General features: G+C 41.4%; 1 protein-coding gene across 4 annotated transcripts in view; it reads right to left on the bottom strand.

The window, feature by feature from the left end:
• Nucleotides 1–3,853: 3,853 nt before the first annotated feature.
• The window catches only part of ZCCHC2 (zinc finger CCHC-type containing 2), a 44,844-nt gene continuing 36,941 nt past the window's right edge, over nucleotides 3,854–11,756 (bottom strand). For all 4 annotated transcript variants that reach the window (XM_074826826.1, XM_074826835.1, XM_074826846.1 and 1 more), the window contains 3 exons: nucleotides 9,086–9,214; nucleotides 6,877–8,385; nucleotides 3,854–5,854 (listed from right to left, as the gene is read on the bottom strand). In XM_074826826.1, coding sequence (XP_074682927.1) covers nucleotides 5,787–5,854; nucleotides 6,877–8,385; nucleotides 9,086–9,214 — 1,706 coding nt within the window. In that variant the 3' untranslated portion in view covers nucleotides 3,854–5,786. The remainder of the gene's footprint in view (nucleotides 5,855–6,876; nucleotides 8,386–9,085; nucleotides 9,215–11,756) is intronic.

Here is an 11,756-nt window from a genome sequence, read left to right as displayed (position 1 = left end):
AATGGGTTTATTGGGGTCCGTCTCTTGGGCAACATGTTCCTGAGCATGAGATATTCCAGATAAGTATCCAATCTGTGGACCTTCAGACTGATTGGAGAGAGTCATTATCTTGAAAAATAACCAGACTCCCTCAGGAATTATCCTAGTTTGCAAAAAAACTTACATGGTCTTCAGAAAGCATTCCTCATTGTGTGAATACAAGTATCTAGAACCACTTTAATATTCAGTAATTCTTAAGACACAGTTTTCACTTTGGCTGCAGTTCTCTAGGTCTTCAATGTTCACTGTGAGACCTGGGCTATTTTAGCTCTAGGTAATTAATACTTCAGATATGCATTTAGCATGCTTATTTTTTGGAGAGACAACAATTAGTATGCTCTTCATGTGAGAAAGCTTATAAACATGAGAAAACCGTAGAGAAGCTAACGTTACAAAATCACAAGTCAAAGAAATCCCTCAAATAAGTTTACTTTGATGGCACAAAGACGTTAAAACTAAATAAAACTGAAGCACCTTACTGTTTTGCTGATTAAGGATACCAATTAAACTCGGACACCAGAGTGAAAAGAGTAGGCGTATTTTACTAGGGATAACCAAGTAATATAACAGAAAACATGCAGTAAGAAGAAGCAGAATAGTGCACTTAAAGCAACAAACAGGAAAATACGGGGTAGTGCATCAAATCATTACTACCCGAGAGAGAGAGAAGAGTAACTAAGAGAAATACATCACCACTTGCATATATAATCATCATCACCCAGATCCGCAGTCGCTGGGGAGCCCCGGTTACAGCGAGGATTTGGAGAGCCTGTCCCGGCAAGTGGGAAATCCTACGCGGTGCGTCCACCCATAGGTGAGGCATCCAATGTCACTGTGAGCGGGTCCAGCCTTATATACCAGAGATCGACAAGACAGAATAGCTGGCACCTTTGTTTTGAGCAGAAAATATCTGATTTCATTCTCCTGTTGGATTCCACCCAAAGCTTGTCCAGGGCTCGGGGGCGGGAACCAAGGGAGTTTCTAACAAGGCCAAATACGTGGGTTCTCAGCCTTGAACAAGGCTGCAAAAGGAAAGTTGGATACATTCTCTCCTCACTACTGATTATATTTTGTCTTTCACTAGCGAGTTTACATATTTTACTAATGACTACATGCTAAGTTAGCAGCTTCAGCTTGGGGCCTGTTGTTCAGGCTGCAGTATTTCACTGCTTTAGCACTTTTTACACCAGCATAAATAGGTTGTTATAACTTAATACAATACCTACTAGCACAATGGTTATCAGTTACAAAATACACAGGATTCATCTATAGGTGAACTCTGGCTTGGGCCTGTTGTCCAAGCCTTAGCACTTCACTTACCTGGTACCTCAGAAGCTCCCGTATATTCCACTGGTAGAGTTATGCTGCCACCTATTGTGAAGATGAATTTAAGAGACTCATTTCCTTTCGCTAGGTGACACATCTGTAAGGATTACCACTTCTTTTTTTTTTTTTTTTTTTTTTAATTAAGAGTGCTTTCTTCCTAAATATCTGCTTCTGTTCATTGCTGGAGGTGGGATGCAGGCATAGGTGGATTTTCAGCCTGACCAAATACAGCTGTCGGTACATTTTGATCTCTAAGCAACTCCAATGTACAGCAACGTACAGAACTCGACTGCCTGCAGCGGTCAGCTCAGCAGCTGGATCAAAACTAGAACCCCATTTCTGTACCCTGATTAGCAACAGAGACACACAACAGCCACGGGTAAAGAGGCCACTATGCTCTCCCTGCAGTAACGCTTTGAGATGTGCTTTTCCTTCCTCCCTTGTTAGAGGAGCACAGGAGGGTAGGTTAGTACATGGGGCCTGTAACTGAGATAGCATTTGAGCCCTAGTATAAACTCAGGACTACGTCTTTAGGACACCCCTTCTTCTTCCTCCCAAGCACAAGCGCAGTGCACACACCCTTCATATATACTGTGCCTAATCCTAGCAGCCATAGTTACCAGCCCCGAGGAAGCACTATTGCACAAGGCTGCTTTTTTGTGTGCGCAGAACTTAGGCAGACTTATTTCAGGAGAGCAGCTGCAGGAGGCCCAGCTCAGCAGACCTCTAGAGGCAGCCATTAGCAAAACTGGAGAAAATTACGACGGTCCTTCCATCTCTCTACAACTGAAGTAGCTTGGCCCTGGTCAAGTTTCACAGTTCTCAGTGCACCTTTCCACACCTTTCACTTTCTGTCTACCTTGGCACAACGCATATGCCCTCTGTTCCTTCACCTCTCCAGTAGTACCAGCTAAATCAAGACCTAGGTGTTAGGCCACCACTGCCATCCTAAGGTGGCTTAGCTGGGAAAATGAGGCCATCTGTTCACCCATAAGCAAGCAGCGTGCATCATCGCACTCCCTTATGCTCTCATCTTTTCAATCCTGCCTGTGCCTGCCTCATCATTCATTTTTTTCTTCCAGTTTTAGAAACAAAATGGTCTGTACAAATAGGTTTCCAACCCGCAGCAGCATTGCAGCAGGCAATACAAAGCAGGAGCAGTGCAGTACTCCAGAGTCACTCCTGGACAGCTTGGACAGCTGCCTGGGCAGAGCAGCTAGGGGCAGTTTCTCATTTATTTTAGGGCACTCCACTGTTTCTAGGTCACTTGGTGGGAAAGAGCAGCTCTCTCTGAACTGTAGTTGTAGCTGAACCCAATGGCCCAGATAGTAGTGGTGCAGCCAGAGAGAACAGCTAGGTGTGAGTGCGGCTGGGCCTCCAGCAAAACTAGCATCAGAAGAATGAGGGGTTTTATACCGTTTGCTGTGTCAGAGGGTATGCATTTTAAAATTTTTTAATTGATAGATCCAACCAGGATCTATTAAAGTCAGGGTTGCTTGCAGCAGGGGAGGCAGACGAGAGTATCGGGAACTCGGGTGGCACCGCAAGTAGCAGATTGTATTTTCAGAGTGATACACTAATACACAAATTCCTCGTACGGGTGTATGCACTCCCCTGCGTCCAGGGAAGGGACAGAAGACACGTGCAGAAATAGAAGCTGTATGATGATGTCTGCATGACACCAGGGTTCAATACCCCCCCCATTATTATGGGAGTTGCCTGAAGAAAAGAGGTTGGGTTCATTGGCAGCTTTGAGCCTTCTCATCCCATTAGTTGGTTTCTCGGGAAGTAGGTTGTTCTGGGGAGTAAGCTGGGATAAAGATCTAAGACAGTCTGTGGTCCTCAGCTCTGTAGATAAGCTGCTGTAAGCAGCAGGAATTAGCAGCAGTGTCTGTACAGCAAAGTGAGGTGACAGAGTCATTAGTACCCTTCTCTTTCTCAGCACTACCCGAGCACGTTCGGGTACATCCACACCAGACCCTTCAGCTGTAATCTGCACATTTCTAAGCTTCTTTCCTACTCCCGGCAACTCCTATTGTCCTTCAATCTATTTTAGCAGATGGAAGAGAGATCTCACTTTCCAGTTACTCATGACTGGCACACACATTATTTGCACTGCAGTCAAAAAAAAGCGTGTTTAAACTGGGTTTTGGCCCAAATACAGGAACCATCAGAATATAAAACAGGCTTAACTGTTCTGAAAGAGCTTAGGTCGAAGTCCTGGGTCTATCATGCAAGGTCATCCTCCTTCTCCCAAGAGATCTATCTATCTCAAACACGTTTATATCAAGAGACTTCAGATACAAGACTGACCTTACCTTAAGTCAAATATTCTCAGCTTTGTCTTAAAAGCAACAGATCCCAACCAAATTGGAGCTGGATCGCCGAAACCTTCCACAATCCTATCCCTCTACCCAGAGCCAGAGCATCACGCTTACTTTGTTGTTCTCAGTGATAAAGGACAGTACTTGCACACATGTACTTTTTTTTTTTTCATTTTTTTATTGCTGTTAATTCAAGGAAAAAGGTTGCATAAAATCCAATCTCTTCTAGAAATATAAGTGACCTTTCCAGTACATTTCAAATATCAAAGTATATGGTAAACATACAAATAAAGAGAAGGTAACATACCTCCTATTTACAGTACAGTATTTTAAATCATAAAGTAAGTTCCATAAAGTACAACTGGCAGGTAATTCACAATACAAGTCCATTGGTGGTTTAACACCCTCACTTCAACTCAAACGCAGTTCATTCATTTCAAGTGGTCCAAAAATACCCAGATCAAATAAAAATTTTAATCAAAATAATTTTCATTTACTACTTAAACTTTTTTTTTTTTTAAATTAAAGCTTTCATCTACCTCCCTCCCCATTCCCCCCCTCCAAGAAAAAAGTTTCAAAATGTACACTGGTGCTATAAATATAAATGCTACCTATGAAGAAATGTAGTAATCAAGCTTTTTTTTTTTTTCTTCAAGTTTTTTGTTTGTTTAGCAATTTATTAGACGGCTGAACCAAAGATTGATTTTATTTCATCCCTCTACCGGACACCAGGTCTGATTTTAAGAAAAAACATTTCTGCCATGAACTGTGAGGAATGCCAAACCCTATGGATATACAGTGGTAGTTGTTCATCGGTGTTGAATGCAGCAGTCAAAAAATACACTCATCTTCCAGATAACCTCAGTGCACTTTAGGAAATCAAATATTACCTGGAAGCAATTTAGTACATATATTGGCTTTTAAAAATAAAATAAAAAATACAGCAGCATTAAACTTACTTACTCATGATACTGACATGATTAATACCATCTTAACACTCATTTCAGTCTTTCACATTATACCGTAATTACGCATAGTGGTAAATTGTTATAAAATAGTGACTTTGCTATTTGGTAGACAGGTTCTAATACTAATACCTGACTATTTTGTAGAAAACCATAGCTTCTGTTCAGTTTGAAATAAAACATTTACATTCTAAGTACAATGCAACACTGTAATAGTTTAGGAAAAAAATACTCAATCAAGTAATGTTCATTCTGTGTTGACACGATGTAGAATAGCTTTAAAAAAGGAAAAATGCTGTCAACTTTCATTACAAATGCAAACACACTGAGTACAACATTCATACCATTTTTTTCACCTTTGTTGCTGAACATACAGGCTAAAAAGCTACAATGGAAGAAAAATCTGTCAATTTAAGCTCATTCATTTTTCTAAATCTGTTCCAGTCCACACAGTTTCAGCCCCTTCCTGCTCTATGTGTTTTCATGTATTTGGGACTCTCAAGAGCTGTGTATATGTATTATTATCGGATAAAGTACACATACAGTATTGTGTGTTCCTTTGGACTCTCCTAATAGGACATTTGAACATCTCCCCTCAATTCATGAGCATTAATTTAGAGTACGGGCAGGGTCTGTATGAACTGCTAAACACTCATGCAAGTCCAACGAATCCACGTGGACAAACAGGGAAAGAAAATAAAACAGCAGCATAAGGAGAACAGGGAGGGAGGGAAGAAGATTGTGGTGGGGAACATGACCAAGTTTCTTCTTTCACCATATGGCTGCTCCACCAGTGATGTCAGAGGTCAGAGGACTTTTTTTTAAAAAAAATGCAGTAAACATTGCACATGTCTCAAGTCTTCAGTGCAAAAGCATGGTTCGAATGCTCTTTTTGATTGTTTGGCTGTGTGTTTGAATTACATGCATTACGCAAGCCTTTTGTAGAACCAGGAGGAGACCAGGGACTCAGCTTTCTTCTTATGTATGGAACAGAGGTGCAAAAGCAATGAAAAACTCCAAAAGAATATAGAACCGGGAATGTCCCAAAACACAAGACCACCCCCCCACCCTCCCCCACACACCTTCCCCCAATTCCCCAAGCTTCAGTTTGAGTAGGCAATGTTTACTTGTTTCAGTCTGCAGAATCCAAGGTATCATTGGAAGGGGGAGGGGGAGGTGCGTATCTCAGTCTGTAAGTGCCTAAAACAGGAAAGAGAACTACTAAGTCACTGCTCACAATTAAAATGGATTACAAAACCACTACAAGGTATCAAAATGGACATGCTCTTCAAAAGGCACTATCATTCTCCAGTCCTTTTAAAGTAGGTCCTAAGATTTTATACTATTTTCTTTCATCTGCTTGCTAAAACTGTAAGTTTAAAAAAGATATAGACTGTAGATCTAGGACTTTACCCTTACTGGAAAAATGCAAAGAAAAGACGACCCCCATCAAGGTTCGTCTCTCCTGTTCCAGTCCAACCAAACAAGTAAAGTCAGAATGGGCACAGGCCAAGAATCAAAAATAGTTTATGCTCTATGCAAACACCGCGTTTTCCCCATTCTTCTGCATGGAGAGAGAAATGGCACGTAAGACTGAAGCCATTCCTTTGATTTTTTAGTTCCAATTGGTTTTTGCCTTTTTGCTGCAACTTGTCTGAAAAGTTAAAGTATGTTTCATTTATGTATGGCATGATGGGGCACAGAAGGATGGCTGATTGTGCAAAGGTAAGCTTTAGAAAAGTTAAATTATCAAATGGCCAGTCTGCTGGTTTTTTTAATTTCTCACAAGTTTTAAGAATCCAAGTTTGTATCATAGACAGTTAACTGGTATCTCCCACTTTTTGCCAATGAATTGTCTCCAAAAAAACACTGAACGGGAATGGAAAAATTGAAACAACATGCAAGTCTCAACATAATGTCAAAACCAAACCAGTGAAAAAAGAATGACAATTTAGGACTGATATAGTTTGACTTCCCAGCTCTGAATCATACCCATTTTCAACTTCACGCTGTGAACCCCGTTCCCTTGCACTGTTCTACAAAATTTTCAGGCAGAGATAAGATACTTTGCAGTTTCAGAGCAGGTCACTAGTGCACAACCATTTACACAAAACATACACACGCACGCACGCCTTTCTGCAAGACCAGAAACAGCACATTCAGAAAGGTAAAGAGAAACTGCTAAACTCAAAAGCAAGTCCGCTGGGAGTTATCATGATTACCTTGTTGACTGGCCTCCATGGATGACTGCTTACAGTCCTGCGCATAGTGTCCACTTACACCACAATTGTAACATGAAACGTTCCCATTCTTCTTGGGTCCCGACCCATTTGTGTTGGCAACTACGTTAGGTGCTGGATATACAGGATAGAACCTCCCAAATCCTGCCATCTGCTGCATACCATAGTTGGCTTGGCTCCCCATCACTGGGTCATGCATAAGCCCGTTTGCATACGGAGACTGAGGCAGGAAGAAAGGAAGTTGTGTTCCATTGCTTTGATGTGCTTGATTGAGGTAGCTGCCATTGCAAAGTGATGGCAGAGTGAAGAAAGATGGAACTCTGTAGACTTGTCCATGAAGTGGGTTATGATAAAAATAACTATTAATCTGAAGGCTTCCATTGGTCCCACAGCTACACCTACGTCCGCAAGAACCGCAAGGACCAGATCCCAACTGCTGCGGAGGTAACATTGTCCCGTTAGTGTTATTATTTCCAACAGCGTTTATGTAGGATGTGCTGTCACTCTGTGCAGTGCTGTGTGTTAAAGCAGGGCTTGGGCTAGGGGCAGGGCCTGGCGTATGTGTAGGTATTGCAGGAGGAACAGTGGACTGGACCTGGCCAACACCTAAACCAGCTGACTGAGGTGGTGAGGAAGTTGCCACAGTGTTTAGCACGTTTGTATTCTGGTTGGGCAACACACTGGTAGCATGAGGACTGCCTGGCAAAGCGTATGAAGCTGGTGGAGGTGGTGGTGCTGCTGTGGAGAGACCAGCTGCTGGAAGAACTACCTTTAGATTGGTAGGCTGAGGGATTGCTCCTGGGTTTCCCTCAATGTGAGGCACCATTTGATTCAGTCCTACCACCTGGGATGCAGGTTTTGTGATGGGATCTGTAGTAGGAACTGGGGATCCTGGGAAACTACCTGGATTGTGGACTGGGATAAAGGCAGTATTTGGTGATCCAATACTTAAGTTTCCTGTCGGCTGCTGCGGTCCATTGGCTGTGCAACTTTCCGATGATCCCTGTGGAGAGGGCATTTTCAATCTGTGTATTGCCAAATGCAAAGCAGGGCTACCAGGCTGGACAGAATGTGGAAGGAAAGTGGATGGGACTGGCAAAGGGGAAGCCATCAGCTCAAGGCGTTTCTCAGGTTCACCAGAGGTCACTGGGCCCATTCCACCAGGAGGGGAATTTGCAGACTCTCTCACTGGCGAGACAGCAACAGGCGTGGTAACAAGCATTCCCATTGTTTTACCATCTGCAGATATGGGTGGCGGGACAACTGCTTCAGGCTTTTGGGCAGCGCTGTGCATCACACAGTGTAAGGCAGGCATGAAGGAAATATGTTGAAACTTTGCATTTAAAGGATCTTCTGAAAGGCTTCCATTTTCATTATTCACCGAAGAGATTTGAGCAGATGATTTGTTCATATTTGATGAACTGACAGCACTGTAGCCTGTAAACCTGGTTGTATTTTGATTCCCAGAGTCCTCAGAATTGCTGTCTGTATCTGTGAAGACAAAAGCATTTGTCAGTCAGAAGAACGAATCTGAAACAATATAGAGTCACGCCCTGGACTCATTTACCCATATAAAACTTCCTAAGTTTGATGCCACAGATAATGTCTTCCCAAATTATAACAACTTTGAGATGATTTTCATTCATCCAAATCAAGCTAGGTCAATCTCCACCACTTGCCATACCAAACTGCCCAACTAGCTGCTGTGTCTTTGACTTGTGTTTATCTGCAAATGTGAAGAGTAGGACACAGACCGAATTAGGAATTTGCATCTACCTAGACAGACATTAACACAGCTTACTCAAATTGGGTAGGAGTGGCAAATTAAACTGTCAATACAAAAAGAAGGACTTCTCAGACATGCAATACGTAAATGATATAAAACCGGTCCCTTTCATGCCACAGTTTTTCCCACTACTGAACTGCTGAAATTTCTCAAGAGAGCTATGTCACTGAGGTCAGAAAATTACTACATGTATGTAGTAATCTAAAACTCAGCGCTATTTAAACAGTCCCGCTATTTGCTAGAAGCCTTCAAACCGTAGTCACGAAACTCACAAAGAAAAATATGTTCTGTGGATAGTTCAGAAATAAAAGCAGCTAATAAAACTCAGAAACTAATTAAAACTAATATAAGAAAGAGATTAGTCTAGGAATAAAGTCGTTCATGCACACTCTCCATAAATACAACCTCTGTCTTTTTCTTCTTCGCTATCAAAGCTTTCCCTCCCGTCATGTCGTGGACTAGAAGGAGAACTGTAACTTTCAGATGATGTTTCTCCACATGTATCATGACCAGATCCAGCATCCAAATTCAGATCTAAAAATAAAAATTGGCATTTTTATTTTTAATCTCAGTATATGGAAGTGAGGTTATTTTCGTTTGCTCACATCTCACGCTAGTTCAGATTTTTGTTGGTTCCTACTTAATTGCATCTGTCCCCCATATTCCTAGCATTTCCACTCCCAGTGTTCAGGACTAGTCTTGTCCCTAAATTTGTGATCACTGAATCCTTGGTGTTAAAGAAGGTGACAATGAAAATTGATATTTATGCAGAGAAGTGAGAAGAGTGATCATCCCTAATAAATTCTGTGATGCTTATAGCAAACCGTACTACAATAATCATTTCGTCCAAATGGTAGCAATCAAACATTTTCATTCAAAGAGATGCAATACTCCTTGCTCATACCAGCAAAGGCAGAAAGCTAACTCAGCTGGCAACATCAAAAAAATACACCTTTTTACAATTACCTCTTACAGAAAGGCTTTAAGCAAACTATGTCAACAAAACCTGTTTAAAGAGGTGAACTAAAAAAGTGTACAATTGTTTTCTAAATTCTGAATGAGATCATGGGAAACTCATTTGCTGGAAACCAGCTTTCAGGGTGGGTTCAGCTCCTATTAGTGAAATCAAGTAGGTATCTAGGATGCTCTGGCTCTCAAGTTCAGCCTCAGAGGTGAAGGAGCAAAACAGATGACCCACTCTCAGAATGTATGCCACACATGAGCTTCAAGGAAGCCCCAACCCCCAAAACCTCAGTTGACACCAGGACAAAAGTTAGAGAACTATTATTTATTTTATTAATTCTAATAAATATTTTATTTCTAAATTATTAATTAATTATTGCTACTGCAACTTTAACAGGTTGGAGTAAGTCATCAAAAAGCTGCCTTAGTGCTTCAATTCTTGAAATAATTTCCTGGATTAAACCTGTAATTGGTCAAATTATTTTAACAGGTGTTTTGAATATCCAATGTGTAGCAGCAGTGACAACCTCACAACACTGAAAGCAAGAGTCTAAAGTGCTATTCACAAAGTATCAAGTCTTCAAAGTCGCAAGTGCAACTAACCTATACCTCAGAAAAGCTAAAACTAGGGAGGAAAAAATGGAAGAAAACACGACGCAGTTAAGACTTACTGACTCAAAACAGAGTATTTCAAATCAAGCCTGGATATATAAAGCTAGATAGACACTCAGACTGCAACGTGATTTTTTTCTTTGGACTGTGTCTCCAACAGCGTATCTCAAAAGACATTTTGATGTTTGTACACAAACACACAGGTAGAAAGCTCATCTTTGAGCAGGACTTAATTGCTTCCAGCCCCTGTGGGCTGCAGTTTCTTCCTGAAGTGACCTGAACTAGCCAACGGTGTCAGGCAGGCAGTTTCACATCTGTACAGTCATGGGTAATGAGAGGACAGAACTCCTATGCCAAAGCATTCCCTATTTAACTTTGCACTACATCACACAAAATTGCACCACCTCTTAAAATTATCGTCAGTTCATAAAAGTTCAGTGCGCTTTGCCTGACAAGAGCAGTCAATCAGAAATGTATGCAGCAAAGCTGTCCTGTAGAGTATATTTTCTGCTTGTACAGCCCTTAGCTATAGCTTTCTAAAGTTGTCCTGGTTTTGCTAAGTTTGAGAACTGTGAATTCTTAAAGTTTTAGTCAAATACTGTTTGTAGAAGGTAATGAAAACTGCCCATAAAACACATGACAGTGATTCAGAATGGGATCTACCTGGAACTCTCAAAGGTGAAAAGCGGTGAGAAGAAAGAATGAAAGTTTAATCAAGACTGTACCCCAAGTGGAAGCAAAAGCAAGACAAGGCACTTTGTAAGAGTCCTTTCAACACTTACGCCAATTAGGTGGTGTAGAAAAAGGCAAATTCTTTCTCAACTTTCTGTTGTATAAGAGGGGCAAGGCCGCAACTGATACTGAGAGCTTAGAAAACATCAAGATGGCAAAGTCAACGGGTAACACAGCCCTTCAGAAATTTGTAATAAAGCTTGGAGACTCAATTTACTAAAGGAACACAAATATAATTTTGTCTTATAACTGACCGATGTACACAAGTCTTGGCCTAGACACTAGATTTTGCTGGATTACCCAAACTTGAAAACCCTGTTAGGGCAGCATACACAGTTCTGTGTTGTAGCTCAGTAGTCATGTGGTTTACACACTATAGTTCATCAGTGGTTTGCACCAGAGGGTTTTTATACAGGTTCCTCATGGGCCATTCCACAGCAGCTGATGAAACTAGTGAGCTGCAAAGAAAACACTACAGACAAGATGGCGGACCTCCACACAATTGGACTGCTGTATTTCCTATAGAAGTAGCCCAGCAGTGACTGTTTCTGCAACTACTGCTCCATAGAAGGCAATTTACGGAGATTTTACTAGTGTTTCTCCAGCTATGCATGAAAAGAGACATACTCTAAGCAATTGCATACAGAAGACTGCGTCTACCATGTTCTCTACAGCGAGTCAAAGCACTGACTAGACAGCCTACATGCTGACTTGCACCAAAACAATTTCACACTTGTGATTTCCCCTTTACAGCAGAACAATAAATAAA

Source organism: Strix aluco, chromosome 1 (genome assembly GCF_031877795.1).
Source record: "Strix aluco isolate bStrAlu1 chromosome 1, bStrAlu1.hap1, whole genome shotgun sequence".
In the NCBI taxonomy this organism is placed as follows: Eukaryota; Metazoa; Chordata; class Aves; order Strigiformes; family Strigidae; genus Strix; species Strix aluco.
Note: the sequence above shows the minus strand (reverse complement) of the source record. Positions and strands in the feature narration are given on the sequence as shown.